Source organism: Taudactylus pleione, unplaced genomic scaffold (genome assembly GCF_031769625.1).
Source record: "Taudactylus pleione unplaced genomic scaffold, aTauple2 ptg000256l, whole genome shotgun sequence".
In the NCBI taxonomy this organism is placed as follows: domain Eukaryota; kingdom Metazoa; phylum Chordata; class Amphibia; order Anura; family Myobatrachidae; genus Taudactylus; species Taudactylus pleione.
Genome location: NW_028284658.1, coordinates 12562745 through 12582354, shown reverse-complemented (window position 1 = coordinate 12582354; position 19610 = coordinate 12562745). Strand labels below are relative to the sequence as shown.

The 19610-nt window shown below is 45.9% G+C and overlaps 1 protein-coding gene across 1 annotated transcript in view; it reads right to left on the bottom strand.

The window, feature by feature from the left end:
• SNTA1 (syntrophin alpha 1) overlaps window positions 1-19610 on the bottom strand; it is a 97289-nt gene that overhangs the window by 17794 nt on the left and 59885 nt on the right. The window contains exon 3 of the mRNA XM_088480658.1: window positions 12066-12264. Coding sequence (XP_088336784.1) covers window positions 12066-12264 — 199 coding nt within the window. The remainder of the gene's footprint in view (window positions 1-12065; window positions 12265-19610) is intronic.

Here is a 19610-nt window from a genome sequence, read left to right as displayed (position 1 = left end):
ACCAGCGCTGCCATCAGGACCAGGTAATACAGTTTGTGGACATTGACAGTCAGTGTGATTGACAGACAGGGAGTGCTTGTGGTAGATAACAGGGAGTGAAAGCAAAGAATGTAGACGTGTAGCGACCATGGACCTGATTCAGACCTGCTTGCTAGTTACAGCCGCTCGCTCCCAGCGTATGGTAATTCAGCTAAGTGACGTCAAGGCAGGCGATCGCACAGCAACGCATAAGCACGCCCACTATGTCTTGGCGAGCGATCGCTTTGTGTTTATAGACGCCTACCAGCCTGTCTTTAGCCGCCCACTTGCGTATGTCATCTCCAGGAAGTATATACAAATATCGGGAACCATCGGATCAGACAGCAGCGCTTGCGGTTGTCTGTACCCTACCACAAGCACTGCAGTGTAAAAATCAACCAGGTGACGTGTACTATGATGCTGGCTGTTAATTATGCACGCCCCAGAAACGGCGTGAAAACACTCTGGCACGCCTACATCCGCAACTCCACTCCCCCATTACTACTGGCCTGCTCCTGTTACCACACACAAACGGCCTTTCCTGTCACTCATTCCACTGGGCTGTCTTTGCAGGGTGTGCAAGAAATTTCCGATCGCTCTTACTAGTTTGCGCACGCGCACTGCGAACTACATGCATGCGCACATTAGTAAACATCGTCTGCAACGAGCGGCCGCTTGACAATGACCGGCTCCGAATGAGTTCCCATCTGTGATCCTGTATGCAGTGAAAATAACTTCAGCGTCTCAGTTCCCACAGCCATTCTGAGTAGCTATAGGGTTACTCAGAACTGTGATAATCGTATGATCTGCGACCGATGCTGCTTTATCCTTACTTTACTACTTTATGCTAATGCAAGTATCCGTTCAACGAATGCAGGGTTTGTGCATGTGCATCCATTGATTTTATGTCCTGCCGTCACAACCGTCATCATTTGTATCTGCACTTGTAGCAGCCCCATGCTAGGTGCAAGAGACCAGTCAGAAACAGGCTTTCCTTCCCATACACACAGCTCAGAATCGCATGGAGCTTTTCATACACAACCACGACCAGGGGATAAAATGGTCCAGAATGGGGCGGAACTATGTTCCGTCAGTTCTATTTGGAGCCGGAACTCCTCAAGCCCACCTTACCTGGCCAGTCAGCCCTGCGCCGCAGGGAGTTGGCGGGCAACAGCTTAGATTTTGTTACCAGCGGGCGTCTGGCTCCTTCCCTACAGCAGCAGCCGGAGGCTTGAGTTCACTTCCAGTTCCCGCAGTGGGCACTATGTGAGACATATCCGAGGAGCATCCAGTCGGACTGCAGCTGACCCAGGAGCGAAGCTTAAGGTAAGTATTGTGTGCACTGTTTATTTTTGTGTATGGGGCATTACTAATTGGGGCACTACTAATGGGGGCACTACCTCTGGGGGCACTACCACTGGGGGCATTGCATAAGGGGCACCACTAGTGGGGGCACTGCATAAGGGGCACCACTACTGGGGGCATTGCATAAGGGGCACCACTACAGTGGGCATTGCATAAGGGACACTACAGCTTGGTGGGCATTGTATAAGGGGCACTACTACTGTGTGCATTATGTGTATTAGGGGCTCTATTACTGTGGGCATTGTGTATAAGGGGCACTACTTTGTGTCATAACATGAATAAGGGACACTACTATGTGGTGTAATGTGAATCAGGGGCACTATGGGGTCTATTTACTAAGCAGTGTTAGGAGACAGAGTGAAAAGTGATAAGGTACCAGCCAATCAGCTCCTAACTGTCATCTCACAGGCTGTGTAACTGTCATCTCACAGGCTGTGTTTGAAAAATGACAGTTGGGAGTTGATTGGCTGGCACCTTATAACTTTTCACTCTGTCTCCTAACATTGCTTAGTAAATAGACCCCTATGTGCGGTGTAATGTGAATAAGATTGTGCTACTGTGTGGCGTAATTTGAATTGTGTGAACAGTGGCGTAACTACGGCCCCCGCAGCACCCTCAGTGGCTTGGGGGCGCCGGGGGCCGTTACTTGACCACTGCATGACTGGGCACGCTGGCCTCTGAAGTGATCGGAGTCTAAGGAAGCCTCCGATCTCTTCAGAGGCCAGCGTTCCCAGTCATGCAGTGAGCGGGTGACATCACGACATCACCCGTGCGCTGAGGATCCTGCGCGGCGGTGCCTGCTGGATCATGTTAGATCCAGTCATTGCGGCAGTGTGAGGGACATCCCGGACGGCGGCGAGTCAAGTAAGTTGTAGTACTGGTGGGTGGGGCTCAATTTCAGGGGGGCCTACATAAGGGGCACTGCTACAAGGGTGGCTGCATAAAGGGGGCTGCATAAGGGGCACTGCTACAGGGGGGGCCTGCATAAGGGGCGCTGCTACAGGAGGGGCCTGAATAAGGGGCACTGCTACATGGGGGGCTGCATAAGGGGCACTGCTACAAGGGGGGCTGCATAAGGGGCACTGCTACAGGTGGGCGGCATAATGGCCACTGCTACAGGGGACATTGCATAAGGAGTGCTACTACAGGGGCATTTCATAAGGGGCACTACTACAAGGGGCATTGCATAAGGGGCACAACTACAGGAGGATTACTACAGGGGGCACTGTATAAGAGACACGGTGTGGCATAATTTGTTATAAGGGCATTACTCTGTGTCATTATGTGTTATACATGGCATTATTTTGTGGCATAATGTGTAAGGGCATTACTGTGTGGCATAATGTATTGTAAGGGGCATTACGGTGTGGCAAATGTGTTATAGGGGTATTAAGGTGTGGCATAATTTGTTTAAAGGGGCATTACTTATTGTGTCATAAGGGATGTTACTGTATCATGAAACCACACACCTTAAACGTCATCTTTGGATGTGTTTGTTTTATGGCCGGGGTGGGGGGGGGCGCATCTAAAACTTTTTGTCAGGGGGGAGCAACATTTATAGTTACGCCACGGTGAGTGACCACACCCCTTTCTTTTGAGACCACACTGTCCCTTTATTAAAAAAGCGCAAAGGATGGGGAGGGGGGGTAGGTGAGTTCCACCATGTCTCTAGGACCACTGCCCACGACACACACACAAGTCAGAGTAGTTACATGCAATTGCTTTGCCACCAGGGCTGCCAGAAGGTAATGTAATTAACCATTGGACTAATTTAGCTAAATGGAAAGTTCAAGTTGCTTAATTAGTCATTATGGGGGTGCCCAAGGGGTTCTGAAGTAAGTCCCAACATTTTTTCCTTAAAATAACCTGATTTTCTCTGCTTCAATTGAATAGGACAAACCTTGCAATTGAATATGGCTCTAAATGCGCCCTCTCAACCCTTTATCGCATTTGCATAAACCTATCCCATAAAATGAAATGTAATTTATGAACTTCAATGCAAAACATCTAATACGCCTAATCGTATGCCCCAATTTTTCTATTGCCAGAAAAGAAATATGCTCACGTGCACAATAATATGTGCATGACATCGCCAAACAGTATTTCTACTCCAGTTTTACACTTTTGCACTAAAGTAATTAAAGGGTAGATCACTATAGGAGTGGGAATAATACACGTTTAATTTAGGAGGAGAAATCCTTTAATAAGAAAATATCAAAGAGATTATAAACTATAGTCTACATGTAGCAGCAAGGAGGTTTTTAGGTTCCAAAATATTTTTTTTGGGATGGAATCTCCATTGTGTTTTGCTTAATTCTCATATAATTGCCGCCAGTTTAAGGCCTCGTATCCACTGCTATTAAATTGTATGAATTTAAGAGTGTTTCCAATGTTCTTAGTTATGACCATCAAACCATTTTCACCAAAGGTCAGCATGCCCACTTTCAGTTTTACTTTTGTCTAATTAAATATGTGTCTACATGCACCTTTCCTAATATCTAGCAATATATACAAATTTGACATGCCATGGACTCTGCCACTTAGCCAGGTCTTGTGATTTTTCTTAAAATTTGCTACTTTAATCTGTTACTTCATGCACATTTTTTTGCAGCAAAAACAAATTTGGGAACTTATCTGATCGCTGCTCGTGGTGGAGCATCCTAGCCGTGCTAAGCATCTCGTGCCAAATTAAGCAAAAAAGGAAAGGTGTAAGAGGACACATCTGTATATTGCATGTACTGTACATTGTGTCACAGTTTTACAAATACATATTGTTCCATTTAAAGTGTTTATTGCTTGTTCTACCCAATGAGGTCAATAGAGTGACCTCCCAAATGCAAGTAAGACACTAGCTAACAACTGTATGCTAAATTCAGGGGATAGCGGGCAATAATATCGCAATTGTCCAAAAGGAAGTTTAGCGGACGATTATTGGCCATCCTGCTTCTCTGTCAAATTTACCCTCATTCTTTAAATATGGCTAAAGATTTGGGGTTCATTTACTAACCATCGGGATCTAAAACCTGGCACTTCTGATCATGTTTATGCCCTAAATTTAAAAGGGCAATGCTTTAACTAGCCATGTTTTGCTAGTAAAATTGTTGCCCTTTTAGAGTTCGGGCATAAACATGATCGGAAGTGCCGGGTTTTAGAATCCGACGCTTAGTAAGTAAACCCCTTGGCCTCTTCCTTCCAGATTAACAATAATTGTCAAATTCAAGAAAGATCTAGTTGGTGAATAATATTATATAAAGGTTACTTCCTCTAGTAGGGCTGCCAACAATTATTTTCATGCCTACCATAAAATGCTGTCATTCTTTCTGTGAGCAATGTACATTAATGTGCTCCTAAAGCGGAGGGACTGTAAAACCAACATATAATTACGATAACAATTTTATTTGATAAACATTTTATTAGTTTACTAATAATTCCAGCTTCATATATTTTTCTTTTCAACTGTCATGCAAAAGTGTAATAGCCAGAGATTTTGCCTAATGGTTAAGGTGACAACTAAAGCGACTGCCAAGTGTCTGTTAATAAGATTAGCTCCAACCCAGTTCCACTCCTCTGCTGGCTGCAAACTATGGGCCTGATTCAGTACAGATCGCAATTGCAACCGTGTACGCAGATCAAGCGGATGTTAGCACGTGCGGGGCGATCAATCTACGATTATGCACAGGAATCCATTGCAGAGTGAGTGACAGGCCGTGAGCATTTTGGGGTGGTGGTGGGTGAGTGGTTGCAGAAATGCAGGAGTGCCTGTCCGTTTGAACGCCAATGCATGGGCGTGGGAATAAATTAGCCACTGCGATTGCCTACACAGCTTGGGTACTCAATGCGTGTGACGAGAATTGCAAATTCTGTGATGGGTCATAGCTGCTGTAGTTGTGTCTGGGGTTCGATGTGCTTTGATGTTACCGATGTATATGTAGGACTGAGAGGTATTATGTATGTGAGAAAGCAGCAGAGGGTGTCTCTATGCTGGCTGAGCTGTGGCAGGCATTATCATACTTTCGCAGCTGCATTGCATGTGATTACGCAGCTGTGATCGCAATTGCGATATGTGCTGTCATCAACCCCCATCAAGGAGAAGTGAGTGGGATAGTCTAACCTCGTGGTAGTCTGCGACATTCTGGGAGAGTTGGCAAGTATGATAATATATATATATATATTGTGACACAGTTAGGTTAGGGGTCCCTCTCTTGGGTAGAGGACTCCTTCCTTTCACACACAGCAGCTGGGAAACAGTACGCCAGACTGGATGCAAGTACAAGCTGGTCGGCGCCAGTCTTTATTGTTCAATGGCAGAAACAACATAAAGAAAACATAAACGTAAATCCTAGCCCTGTCGGGGCACTAACTTCACAGGTAGTTCCCTCACTACCAGAACCTGGCAGGGCCTAATGCCCTCACCAGCAACAAAAGCACAGCACAACACTTACAGTTAGGTTTTCAAGTGTCTCTGAGCAAACTCCCTGTCTGCTCTCCCAGGTGAGACAATCAGCCCTCAACACACTAGGCTTATATTGGCCACTCTCAGGTGGGAACCCAATCAAGCCTGTTACCAGGCTGCGAGAACCAAAACCTGGAGTGGCCATGGGTGGAGCCCTCCCTCTCCTCTCACCCACAACCCCCAGGTCCCAAACCGGCTTTTCAAAAAGCCGAAACTCAAGCCTGCTACACTGCAGACTTTCTCCTGGGGATTTTAAACACATAGGACAGGAATCTGGGACAAATGTCCCTGCCACAGACCACTTTACCAGTGATCCTATCACATATCCCCCCCCCTTTGTTTCGACCTATGGGGCGGAACAACTGAAGCCCCCAAACAATGAACGCGTGACAACGCGTCTGCTTTAAACAACAGGCCCCCTGGCCTGTGTTCCACCGAAAATTTAAAGTTTGTAACGCCCACTTTATGGCCAACGCCTCCTTCTCCACTGTGGCACCGGGTAGGCATCGAATTTTGAAACACTGTTCAACTTTCGGAAGTCATTGCAGAAACGCACACTCCCGTCGGGCTTTGGAATCAACACAATGGGCCTTGACCATTCACTATGTGATACTTCAATAACCCCTAACTCTAGCATATTTTTAATTTCTTTCGACACCGATGCTCTTGGTGCTTCTGGTAACCTATAGGGCTTTAGATTAACTTTAACCCCTGGGTCAGTGATGATGTCATGTTTAACGACCGAGGTTTTCCCAGGTACGTCAGAGAACAGCACCCTATTTCTAACCAGAAACTCCTTGACCTCTCGTTGTTGAATTGCCGACAGGGTTTTTGCCACTGTCACTTCGGGAACTAAGGGCCCTGGACTTACTGGAGGGGCTCGGACGGCCGACAGTACCGTTCTATCTTTCCAGGGCTTTAACAGATTTATATGGTATATCTGTTCCGGCTTTCTTTTCCCCGGCTGGTAAACTCTTTCTAAGATTTCAAAGGGCCCTTGCCATTTAGCCAAAAGTTTATTTTTCACAGTGGGAACCAACACTAACACTCTGTCCCCAGGAGCAAAGCTGCGTAACCGAGCATTGCGGTTGTATACCCTCTGCTGTGCCTGTTGAGCCTGTTTCAGGTGCTCTCTCACTATCGGCACCTCTATAATAAACAATGGAACTAGTGGTCCCTTAAAACGTGGTCTGGGAGCATGATACTGACACTCAGGGCAGCATGCGCAAAAGTCAGATACCTCTTTATGAAGCCCGGGCCAGAAAAACCTCTGCATTATTCGCTCAGTGGTTTTCTCTACCCCTAGATGACCTGCCGTTATACGACCATGGGCCAGATCCAACACTGTTCTTCTGTAGCCTTTGGGAACTATTAGTTGTTCCACAACATCTTCCCCCTTCTTAGTCACCTGATATAACCAATCCTGACACATTGCCATGTGGGGATAGGACAAAGGACTATCAGGGTCTATGGGTTTACCATCAACTACTTTTACATTCTCCCTGGCTTTTACCAAAGTAGGGTCATTCAACTGCTCCACGGCAAAGACCTCTCTTCTGACCTCTAAATCAGGCAGATGATCCACTGGCCCAACAACACTTCCCACCTCAATGGGAGGCACATCAGTTGGCGGGCCACCGTCACGCTCCGCATTCTCTAGTTCGCCAACCATAGTAGGAAAAGGGAATAACTCTGACTCAGAAGAAACTCCCTCCTCCACTATATCGACAACCTTCTCAAGTGGACCGGGGTTGTTCACTTCTGGAACAAAACGGCTTTCCCACAATTTCCAGAAGTGAGCAAAGTCTCTCCCCAATATTGCATCGTACATCAGACCAGGCACCAAACCCACAGAAACTATAGCAGAGCCACATGGTGTCTCGATGTTAACCTCGGCAGTAACATAATATCGATTATCCCCATGTATGCAGGTCACATCAACAGTTTTCCCCTTATGCCTCAAGGGGTTCACCAGCTCAGCTTTTATAAGTGTCACCAAGCTACCAGAGTCTAACAGTGCCTCTACTCGATTGCCATCTACAGTGAGTACACACATGTGCTTATCAGTCTCAGCCTGCCGGTCAGCCGTACAGGCTGTCTGTGCAAAGAAAGACCCCCTGCGGTAGACATGAGCAGTATCACATTGCATAGGTTCAGTTGTAAGTGAACAATTAGCGGAAATATGGCCGAAGTCACCACACCGGAAACACTGAATCATATTAATGTCTAGTCGTTTACAGGGCAAGAACCTTCCTGGCCTGGCAGGCCTGTCTCCAGGTTCTACACCCTCAGTCTTAGGTACATCCCACCGCCCAGCACCCTTCTCCCCTGGAACAGTCTTACCAGTGTCTGTGGGAGTTCAACGGTGCGCCATCGGGGCTTGGTGGGGCATACTCCTCAGCTCCTCAGCTACCACGTACCTCTCCACTAGCTCGACCAACTGGTCCACGGTCTTAGGGTCTGTATGGCTCACCCACTTGCGCAGTCGCGGGTAATGATCGCAGGTACCGGTCCATCACGACCCTTTCCACGATCTGTGGTCCCGTCAGCGTCTCGGGCAGTAGCCATTTTGAGGACAGATGGACGAGGTCATGCATCTGTGAACGTGGAGGCTTGTCCATATGGAACTCCCAGCGGTGGACCCGTTGGGCACGAACAAAGGTGGTGACTCCCAAGCGAGTTAGGATCTCCTGTTTTAGTTTTTTATAGTCCTTGGCATCAGCCAGGCATAAGTCGAAATATGCTTTTTGTGGCTCCCCAGACAAAAAAGGTGCCACCAGACTTGCCCACTGCTCCTGGGGCCAACTCTCCCTTTCGGCCGTTCTTTCAAATGTGGCGAGATAGGCCTCCACATCATCGCCCGAAGTCATCTTTTGGAGGAAGTGACTGGCTCGTACGGAGTGAGTGGGGGTGGGAGGACCAGTATTAACATCTCTGGGCCGGGCGACCAGGTGCTGTACCACCTCTTTTATGGCCTGGCTGTTTTCCGCTAAGGCCTGGCGGGTTTCCTCGATGGCGACCTGTTGTTGCCTGGCGGATTCCTGCTGAAGTTTGTTAGTCTCCTGCTGAGCCCTGGTAGCTTCCTGCTGAGCTGCTGTAGCTTGGAGCAAGGCCTTAATAATTTCCTCCATTTTGTCCTGGGGTGTAGATTGGAAGCTGAACCTTGCCTCTCTGAGCATTGGCTGATGCCTCCTCTATGGGACTCCAAGGACACAGTGTTATTTCCACACTCAAAAATTGGGTGTCTGTCCCTTTAATTTTTAAATGGAAAGTTTTCCACTCGCTGCAAATTCAGTGTGTGTGGATGCCCGCATTCTCCACCATATTGTGACACAGTTAGGTTAGGGGTCCCTCTCCTGGGTAGACTCCTTCCTTTCACACACAGCAGCTGGGAAACAGTACGCCAGACTGGATGCAAGTACAAGCTGGTCGGCGCCAGTCTTTATTGTGCAATGTCAGAAATATCACAAAGAAAATATAAACGTAAATCCTAGCCCTGTCGGGGCACTAACTTCACAGGTAGTTCCCTCACTACCAGAACCTGGCAGGGCCTAATGCCCTCACCAGCAACAAAAGCATAGCGCAACACTTACAGTTAGGTTTTCAAGTGTCTCTGAGCAAACTCCCTGTCTGCTCTCCCAGGTGAGACAATCAGCCCTCAACACACTAGGCTTATATTGGCCACTCTCAGGTGGGAACCCAATCAAGCCTGTTACCAGGCTGCGAGAACCAAAACCTGGAGTGGCCGTGGGTGGAGCCCTCCCTCTCCTCTCACCCACAACCCCCAGGTCCCAAACCGGCTTTTCAAAAAGCCGAAACTCAAGCCTGCTACACTGCAGACTTTCTCCTGGGGATTTTAAACACATAGGACAGGAATCTGGGATAAATGTCCCTGCCACAGACCACTTTACCAGTGATCCTATCACAATATATATAATGTAGAGAGAGATATATTGAATATTATATATGATAGTCAAATGAAGGACACTCACAACTCTTACAAAAAAACATTATTTAGTCACGATATAACATTCCTCATTGGAACCCTTGTCAAGACCCCAAAGTCTTGGGTGACAAACATCAACAAGTTACAAAGGTGATTGAGTGTGTATGTTATTTGGTCTGACAAGTTGTGCTACAGGATGAGCACCCCAGCAGAAAACTAAATAAAGTTTGTGAGTGTAAATTCCAAAAATCAGATCAACACAACATTTTTGTAAATGGAGGGTATACCAGAGATTTTTTTATTCATTAACAGTCATATGACCAGCCAATTGACCTACAGAAGGTGCATATAGGCCCTGATTCAGAGCCGGATGCTCTGACAGAGCGCTCGCTCTGAATCAGGGCCGTCCTTCCTAATTTTAGAGTGGCCTCCTGGCCGCTTGCATAGCTGTGGGTGACCACCCACAGCTATAGCGAGCGGCCAAAAAGATGGTCGCGATGGTCAAGACCATCGCGACCATCGGGCTTGCGACAAGACCCTTGTGGTAGGGTCTCGTTGCCGCAAGCCCTGGAGTGCTTTCGGCTCTATCAGAGCCGAGAGCACTCCCACTGACATCACTTGTGATGTCAGTGGGGCCGGCCCCAGACGGTAGGCGTTCCCATTCGCCATCGACAGCACGCCCCCTTTGTAGCAGACCCATAGCAACGGCTTGGCCGTCGCTATCCGGGTCTCGCGCATGCGCACGACGGAGCCGGTTCCGTTGTGCGCATGTGCACTGGGCCAACATTGACCCGCTTGCGAGCGGGTCTGAATTAGGCCCATAGTTCACATAGTTGTGTTTCAGTGCAGCTGTATATCATACTTGCCAACACTCCCTGAAATAATAGCAATCTCCCTGACTCCCTGAAGAGTCTAGCAATCACCATGATTGCACCTTACTCCAATTATGAAGCTGTCATATTTTAAAAAACATATATACATTCAAATGGTATCATTAGCTTCATTTCCCTGCAAGTCACAATGATCCCTATGGTTACATGCATTTTCTGAAAAGTATCACTGTGTTTTCTTCAACAAATAGATCTTACTAACGGCCTTGGGGCTCATTTACATGTGTATGTAACTAAATTTTATGACATGCCTCTCAGATGTAGCAGTACACGCCCATTTTACTGTAACGCTCATAGGTGTGGCTTTCACAATATCCCTGAAATGCTTTTTCAAAAGTAGTAGGCAGTATGTGTAAAGTACAGTTGCGTTTGAAACACATTATTCTGCTTTGGATGAACAATATGGTTGTTGGTGCTCCCCTTTGTCTTAAGTGTGTGTGTTGGGGGGGAGGTTACCTCGTACTTACTATGAGCCTGGAGCCACTGGCTTAATGCAATGCAGTTTGACACAGCTCAATGATTAAGGCAGTGGTTCCCAAACTTTTTAGAATCACGGCGCCCTAGAGTATCAGCATTTTTTCCATGGCACCCTTGGGGCAAAAGTTTCTTATTGAGAAATTCAGCAAAACTTTAATGAAATAAATTGTGCTTATAAGTCACCCTTAGGTTCAGTCTCGTGGTGGTTGACAGGGCTACACTTTTTTTTTTGTCCACATATTTTTTGATTGGCAGCAGCCACCACTGGTTTTGCCTATCACACTGACTAAAAATCATTTTATTTGTACTGGACCACCAACCCAAGGCACCCCTGCAAGTGCCCTGAGGCACCCCAGGGTGCCACGGCACTCAGTTTGGGAACCACTGGATTAAAGGGTCTATGTACTAAGCCTTGGATAGAGATAAAGTGGACGGAGATAAAGTACCACCCAATCAACCCCTAACTGTCATTTTTCAAACACATCCTGTAAAGTGACAAGACCTGATTGGTTTGTACTTTATCTCCGTCCACTTCATCTCTCTCTAAGGCTTAAGTACATAGACCCCTAAGTCTTCAACAATGCTGAATAGAACAGCTTACACTCAGCTCTAATGAAGGGGTTGAGGGGATTAAGCCCACCTTTACTGTGAACTGCAACACTACACAGTTTCCAGCAACAGGTATTAGGGGTATACTCGTGCACAGGTCAGAAAGGTAGGGATTGGACAATGTCTTTAATTTGCCGTTGTCTAACATTTTAATTATGTTTTGAATGATACATAACCACTGTTAACTGGGAGTATACAACTGATTTCTGATTGATTCAGAGACTACTGTAAGTTCCCCATGTGTAGATAAAATACAGCATGTTTTCACAGACTATTAGATGTATTAGATCTACACCATTCTCCTTACCTGGGCTCTGGATCAGCAGGTAAGAATTGGCGGGACACGTAGCACATCTTCAGTGGTATGCTCTTGCCATCCTTTATGTCCCGAGTTGGCAGAGCAGGGGAGCCCCTCTTTTGTGGAAGGGCTGGTGGAGTGGAATCCCAGTTCACTGATCCACTGTTAGAGCCTTTGAAGAAGGGTGATATCTCCTTCATGTACTTTACTGTGGAGGTAAAACAATGCGCAAATTAGTAGTAAATGGACCTTACACAATGCTTAAAAACAGGTAGGTAGGTATGGATACATTCAGATGAGTATGAAGTCACTTAGAATGTTCTTGTATCTACTAAGTGTCACAGTCTGTGTGTCTTCTGTGTCACCATCATGCTCTAGAGTCAGTGACAGTAGGCAACCATTATGTACAGACCAATCATTTCACAAGTTCATACCAAAGTCACATACAGCACAGGTTATAGCAGTAAGTTCCTCCAATTAGTGTTCAAGCGCTGACTATATGTAGGCACAGGGTAGGTTTTGCTTACCCACTACAAAAAGAGGTATTTTTCCAAAAGAAATTAAAGAAACTAAAGCAAAGGATATGTGTGGTGCGCCAACGCTTGTAGAATTAAACCCAGGTATCTAGATAATAGTCTCCTCCTTAGACGCTTGAGGATATGAGCGGGGACAAATAATGAAACAAAGCTGTTGGTTTCTGTTGGATAAGCAAGGATCGGCTCAAGTTTTGGCCCAGTTCATCTCTCCAGTAATGAAGGGATGGATCCCTGCAATTGGCGACTCTATTAGCAGCAAAAGTGTTGTTAAGCAGGGTACATATGACATGATATATGTACCCAGCAATGCGACAAGCGACGGCATGGGCGATCCGGTGCCTGACTGCCCAAAATGTCAGAACCAACCGCATCCCGCTGAATGGGGACATCAGTCGTATCGTCAGATTGAGCTGCACGTAGGGCCGACCTGACAAAGCGACTGACAACCAAACGGGAGCGCGCATAGCCCGACATAGAGGGTACACATTAGGTGATTTTGACAATATATATCGGACTGAAATATTGTCTAATGTGTACCCAGCTTAAGAGCAACTTTTGCAACACCGGAGCAAGCAGGAATGCTTTCAGCACAGCATTATTACATATTAGTGGGTGACATGGGGATAGAGATCTTTGCAGAGGGAACAATGGGGTGTGTAAAACTGAAATTTTAAACAGTGGCGTCACTTGGGTCGACTACACCCAGTAAACCATACAACCACCCTGCACGCATTGAAGAGGGGACGTGGCCTTGTGGGGAAGGTTTTATAATTCTGGGGGCGGGCATAGCAGTCTCTAAGATGCCGGGCTGCCCCCATAAACTTTCCCTGCATTGCCGGCTCCTCCTCAGTGATTGGGAACCCACTGTGACTTTTTTATGAAGCGCCCGCCTCCAGATTAATGAGAAGGAGCCGCCATTTTGGTGTCACCCCACTGAAGGTCCGCACCCCCCTAGTCACGATACTGTGTTAGAGTCTGTGTTTGTTGTGGACCCGGGGTGGTCACAGGAGTAAACACCGGAACAGGTTTAAATTGAAAAGTAGGTTGTTTAATGTGAATGTTGGTAGACATGAACAATAAGGTAAACTAAAGTCCAGAAATAACAAACTAATAAATGTAGCAGGAGGAAACTGTAGTGAGTGGGAATAAACAAATGTCCAGCATGGTGACAGAGATGAATAAGGTGAATCCAAATAGACTGTGAAGGTGAAATGGATATCCCGGTATGCAGAGTAATGACTGAAAGGGATATCCGGAAAAGCTGTGATGATGGCTGAAAGGAGAATACGGTAATGCTGTGATGATGGCTGAAAGGAGAATCCGGTAATGCTATGATAATGACTGAAAGGAGAATCCGGTAATGCTGTGATTATGGCTGAAAGGAGAATCCGGTAATGCTGTGATGATGACTGAAAGGAGAATCCGGTAATGCTGTGATGATGGCTGTACAGGAATGGGTTAACTGCGGAGACAGGTTCAGGCAGGAGTGGGTCTGGTGGAAGGTGCAGGGCGATCTTCAGCAGAGTGCCAAGCAAGGTAGAGCGGTGCAGGCTGTAGGGAGCCGAAGGCAGACAAGGAGCTAGGGCAAGTACCGGAGCACAGGGGGCGGGGCTTAATGACACAAACCGTCAGGCCCTGCCCCCGTCACAGCCCACCTGCTTCTCCTACCAAGGCTTCTCTTGGGAAGGAGAAGTCAAAGGTAGGCAACTATGATTCTCAGTGATTTGCAGATCTTTTTCATCCAAAGATCAGATCTGCAAATCATGAAGGTGCCCATTTTACTAGTAAAATATTAGTAACTGTCTGCAAATCAGCTGATTGTTACCATACACTAGCAATCTACAGCCTCGATTGGTCGGTGAAATCCAACATGTTGGACAGCCTGATTCACCAATTACAATCACTTTTTGGTCAGGGTCGGCAATAGATGATACCCATACATTGACGATTTTTTTACACATTTATCATCAAAACGCAGAATTGCCCCATTTGATTGTTGATGTACAGCTCCCAATACCTTACAACATATACCAGGATTTGCAACAAAGTATTAAAAAGTGAAAGTTAGACTTAGGATTGTTTAGTTTGTCCCATTACGTTTGGCCCCTTAAAAAGTGGGAGGCACATATAGAAACCGTTGTAATTCCTACACCGTTCACCTGATTTGGATGTAATTACCCTCAAATTAAATCTGAAAGTCTGCAGTTAAAGCACATCTTGTTTGTTTCATTTCAAAGCCATTGTGGTGGTGAATAGAGGCCAAAATATGAAAATTCTGTCAATGTCCCAATATTTATGCACCTGACTGTATATATATATATATATATATATATATATATATATATATACACCAGTGATTTTCAACCTTTTTTAAATCGAGGCACACTACACAAGATTTTAAAATTGCCAAGGCACACTATCCGGCGATTTGGCGTGCGTGACCTATGAAAAAACACACTACATTGGCCACCGCAGTAATAAAACACACTACATTGGCCCCTGCAGGAATAAAGCAATCACATTGGCCCTCAGATACATAAAGCAATCACATTGGCCCCCACAGAAATAAAGCAATCACATTGGCCCCCACAGAAGTAAAGCAATCACATTGGCCCCCACAGAAATAAAGCAATCACATTGCTCCCCAACTGAAAAAAAAAAAGCAGATTGGGTCACCCCCCCCCAGGGTGGAAGTACTGGCTCTGTCACTGGTGCAGCACGGGCAGGAAGTGCTGGCCCTGTCACTTGCACGGGGTGGGCAGGAAGCGATGGCTCTGTCACTGGCACGGGCAGGAAGCGCCGACTCGGTTACTAGCACAGACGGGCGGGCTTGCAGGAGGCAACGCGGCGTGTGTGACCTGTGATGTCACGCCGCCGCGTCTAGGCAGGTGACGGCCTGGGTGTGCCTGAGCCTCACAGAGGAGCTCAGCGGCAGCCAGCCCAGACCACACAGTACTGTATAAAACCGCTGATATACTGTTGAAAACCGCTGATATACACACACACATTTATATATATATATATATATATATTGCAACCATCACCAATAGTATATATTACATATATTGTTATGATATATTTAATATACACTAATGGTGATGCATTATATTTATATAGTATTGATAGATGTACAACTTGCAACAGGATCAGTGTCAAAATCTACTTACACATATTCAGTGTCGACCTAGCAGCCAGTCAGTGGCGCGCTTGGCCCTTCTGGCTTCACAGACAGTGACTCCGACTCACTGCCTGCACCACATACTGTAGTAAGCTGCCTGCGGTGACTTTATGCCTCCCTCCCTCTCTCCGCCCACTGCCCGGAGCCTGGAACAGGTACAGATTGAGAAAGGCTTGCGAGATGATGATGTCATCATCTCGCGAGGCTTACTCTCTCTCTGTACCAGTTCCGCAGCGGTGCGGCTGCATTGCAAACTAGTGACAGTGAGTGACAATGCACCGTCTGTGACAATGGCACACAGACAGTGCTCCTCTACACCCCCCCCCAAACTTCCGCCCGCTGCCGCCCCCCGGTGGTTTTAGTAAATTAGTTAAGTTCAATTAAAAAAAATAATATTAAGTTAAAAAAAAAAAAGAGGATGTGGTGCAGGCGGCCCGGGCTCCCTTCCAGGCCCGGGTAATCTGTACCCGCTCCCCCCCCCTCTCGGCGCCCCTGGGCGTACTTGGAGGTGTGCAAAAGAGCATGAAAATAACAACAATCAATTCTATCAGCTTCAATCCATACGGGCAAACAGTAAGATGTATAAAACTGGATAGTATACACCTTTTCTTCCCATCCCCCATCCACTCAATCCTAATTAGGGATGTGCGCCGACCCCCGTGTTTTGGTTTTGGATCTGTTTCTCCTTCAAGGTTTTGCATCTGGATTTGGTTTTGCAAACCACCTCAAGTTTTGGATCTGGATTTTTTAAATAAAAAATAGATAAAACGTTTTAAAAACAGCTAAAATCATGTAATTTATGCAATCCAAAACATGAAATTCGGATTTAAAATTCAAATTCCAATCCACAAAAAGATCAGAACAGCGACCTGGATTTACCCGGATTCACGAAATTTGAGTGGATTCGGATTTCTGGAGAACTGAACCGCAAATCGCTAATCCAAACAATGACATATTTTAGAGACCACACCTACTTTCTCAGAACACACCTCTTTGATCCACATATCTGAACTATTGGGATGTATGTTTTATCTAGAAGATAAAATAAAATGTCTGGTTGCGTTAGGTTTTTGGGCAGATTTTCACTTTTGAGTTACATTAAGAAAAAAACCTTATTTAATTGTAATATACACTGTTCTGTATTTACCACATGTACATTATATACAGTATATGTTAAGAATGTTGCTTTTTTTATCTCAGAAATTGTGAAAGGGAAAATCTCTAATGAAAAGCTTGTGTGCTAAATGCTTGAAGTGTGGATGTAAAATGTAAGTTTGGGAAATAAAAACTGCTCAGGGCGTAACATGAATTTATTCTGAACAGAGGACAGCTGGATCTCTATGGCAAACAATCTGGATGTAATAACTGTGCTTACTCATCACAAAACTATTTTATTTTGAGTTTCTCTCCCTGGTAGGATGAAAGTATAATAAGACTGTGCTTTATATTTTTCCCAAAATATTTTCTCTAGCAATGTAGCAGACATTTACAAAACATATAGTTTAGCAGTTTTATCAGTGGAAACACTGTGAAATACCATACCGCCAACTGGTTCTCTTTCATGTATGGGATAAGGAGAAAAAAGCAGGGCAACAGGCGTATTCACCCATTGGTAAATCAGTCCCCTTATTAGGTATTTGAAGGACAATTCACTTTCTGTATATGGTATAGAGACAATTTTGTACTTATCTGTGCATCAGAATTTAAATTCCCCTAATTTACTTAACCTCCTCCTTTTGTCATCATCTTCCGTTCTGGTCCCCTCCAACAAATATTTTTTACTAAGGACTCTTCTTAGTCAGTGTCACCATTGCAGTGGTTCCCAAACTGGTGCCTCGGGTTGGTGGTAAAGTATAAAATCTAATTATTCAAGGTCCACGATTGGCAAAACTAGTGCTGGCAGCTGCCAAGCATAAAAAGTGTGGACAAGCAGACGCACAGCTCTCTTCACCACCACATAACTGACTCTAAGGGGGGGGGGGGGGGTGGCGGAGGGTATTCAATATGGAAGCGAAAAGTCTGTGCTGGACTTTTCACTCCACATCGGAAGGTTTTACGGGGATAAAGTATCAGGAGCGCGCCCACTTTATCCCCGTATTCAATTTGAAAGAGGGACCCGGTGGAAAGGTAAGTATCGGAAAAAATTATGGAATTTTCGGGAAAGCATCCAGGGACCCCCCTAATGATATCCTGACATAGGGGATCATTATGGGTACCCCCGTTTTGGCCTGCAAAAGGTAAGAATGGTTTTTAAATAGCCGCGGCAGGTGTTTTTTTCTGAAAGGGAAGAAGGGGTGAAGAAGAGCACAGCTTTTTTTTTTTTACAAAAGAAAACTAGGTGCTTCAAATTTGGGGTACATGAAAATGGGTGCAAGCATATATTTAAGTCTCTAAGGTGCATTTTTAAAATTCTTCAAAAATGCACCTGTCGCTACTAGCCGCAATGAAGAAAACACCTGCCGCATACTTGGGAACCCCCCTCTGAATTAATTGTGTTAGTTTCAAACTTGTTCCCCATATTATTTTTTTTCACCCCAAATTTAAACTTAATTTTTGGGGTGTCCCGATTTTTTGAAAAACTTTTTTTGACAGATCTTTTGTAGGGGACTCTCCCAGGGATGCAGGCTATTTGTTTTAATCCTGCACTCCTAAACTCCAATTCTGCACTTTTTTTCGATACCTATTCAGTGGTGAAAAGCTATTCCCTGTTATTTTTCAAAGACTTTTCGCACCGAAAAGTCTTTGAAATTGAATACGGAGATAATGAAAATAGGCGAAAATGACGCCGATAACTGCCTTTTCGCTTCAAATTGAATATGGCCCTAAGGCTGGGTACACATCAGAACGATGTACAAAAGACGAAATGGTCATTCCAATTTCCCTTCATCCCAGAACACACACAGACCGATGTTGATGAATTGAAGTACTGGATTGGTTTGAGACCAATAATTGGAGATATCGGCTGGGACCGATGATTGCTGATATCGGCTGTGAACGATGATTGGACATATCAGTTGGGAACGATGATTGGGCACATCAGCTGGGACCCAGATATCGGCTGGGACCGATGGAGGTAGTTATGAACAAGTCTCTGTGGTAAAACCAGACTTGAGTACTAGATGGAACTGGAGACTTGATAACCAGACTTGGAACTGGAATGATATGGATACAGACTCGGACCTGGGAGCTCAGTACAGAGCTGTAACCTCAGCAGAAGCCACATTGTACTGACAATGTGGACCAGTCAGGAAATGGAATTTATACTTGTGGAACCCCAGGGATTGGATGCTACGATCAGCTAGTCTGGGAACAGCACTCTGAGTGGTGGAGGAGAGTCAGGTGATTGAATCAAACATGGCTGCACCCATACTGAGTTTTGGAGGGAACTCTGGAGTGCAGCCTGACTGCTAGCATGCTGAGTAAACACACTGAGGGCCTGATTCAGAGCCGAACGCTCTGACCAGAGCGCTCGCTCTGAATCAGGGCCCTCCTCCATGAAAATGGAGTATCCTCCTGGACGCTCGCATAGCTGTGGGTGACCACCCACAGCTTATGCGAGCGTCCATGATGATGGTCGCGATGGTCAAGACCATCGCGACCATCGGGCTTGCGACGGAGACCCTGCGGTAGGGTCTCGCTGCCGCAAGCCCTGGAGTGATTTTGGCTCTTTTTACTTGAGAGATATGGCATAGTGTTCCCAGCCCTAAACCAAACAGCACACAACTTAGGGCCTGAGGCCCTGATTCAGAGCGTCCTTCCTGATTTTAGAGCGGCCTCCTGGCCGCTCGCATAGCTGTGGGTGACCACCCTCAGCTATAGCGAGCGGCCAAAAAGATGGTC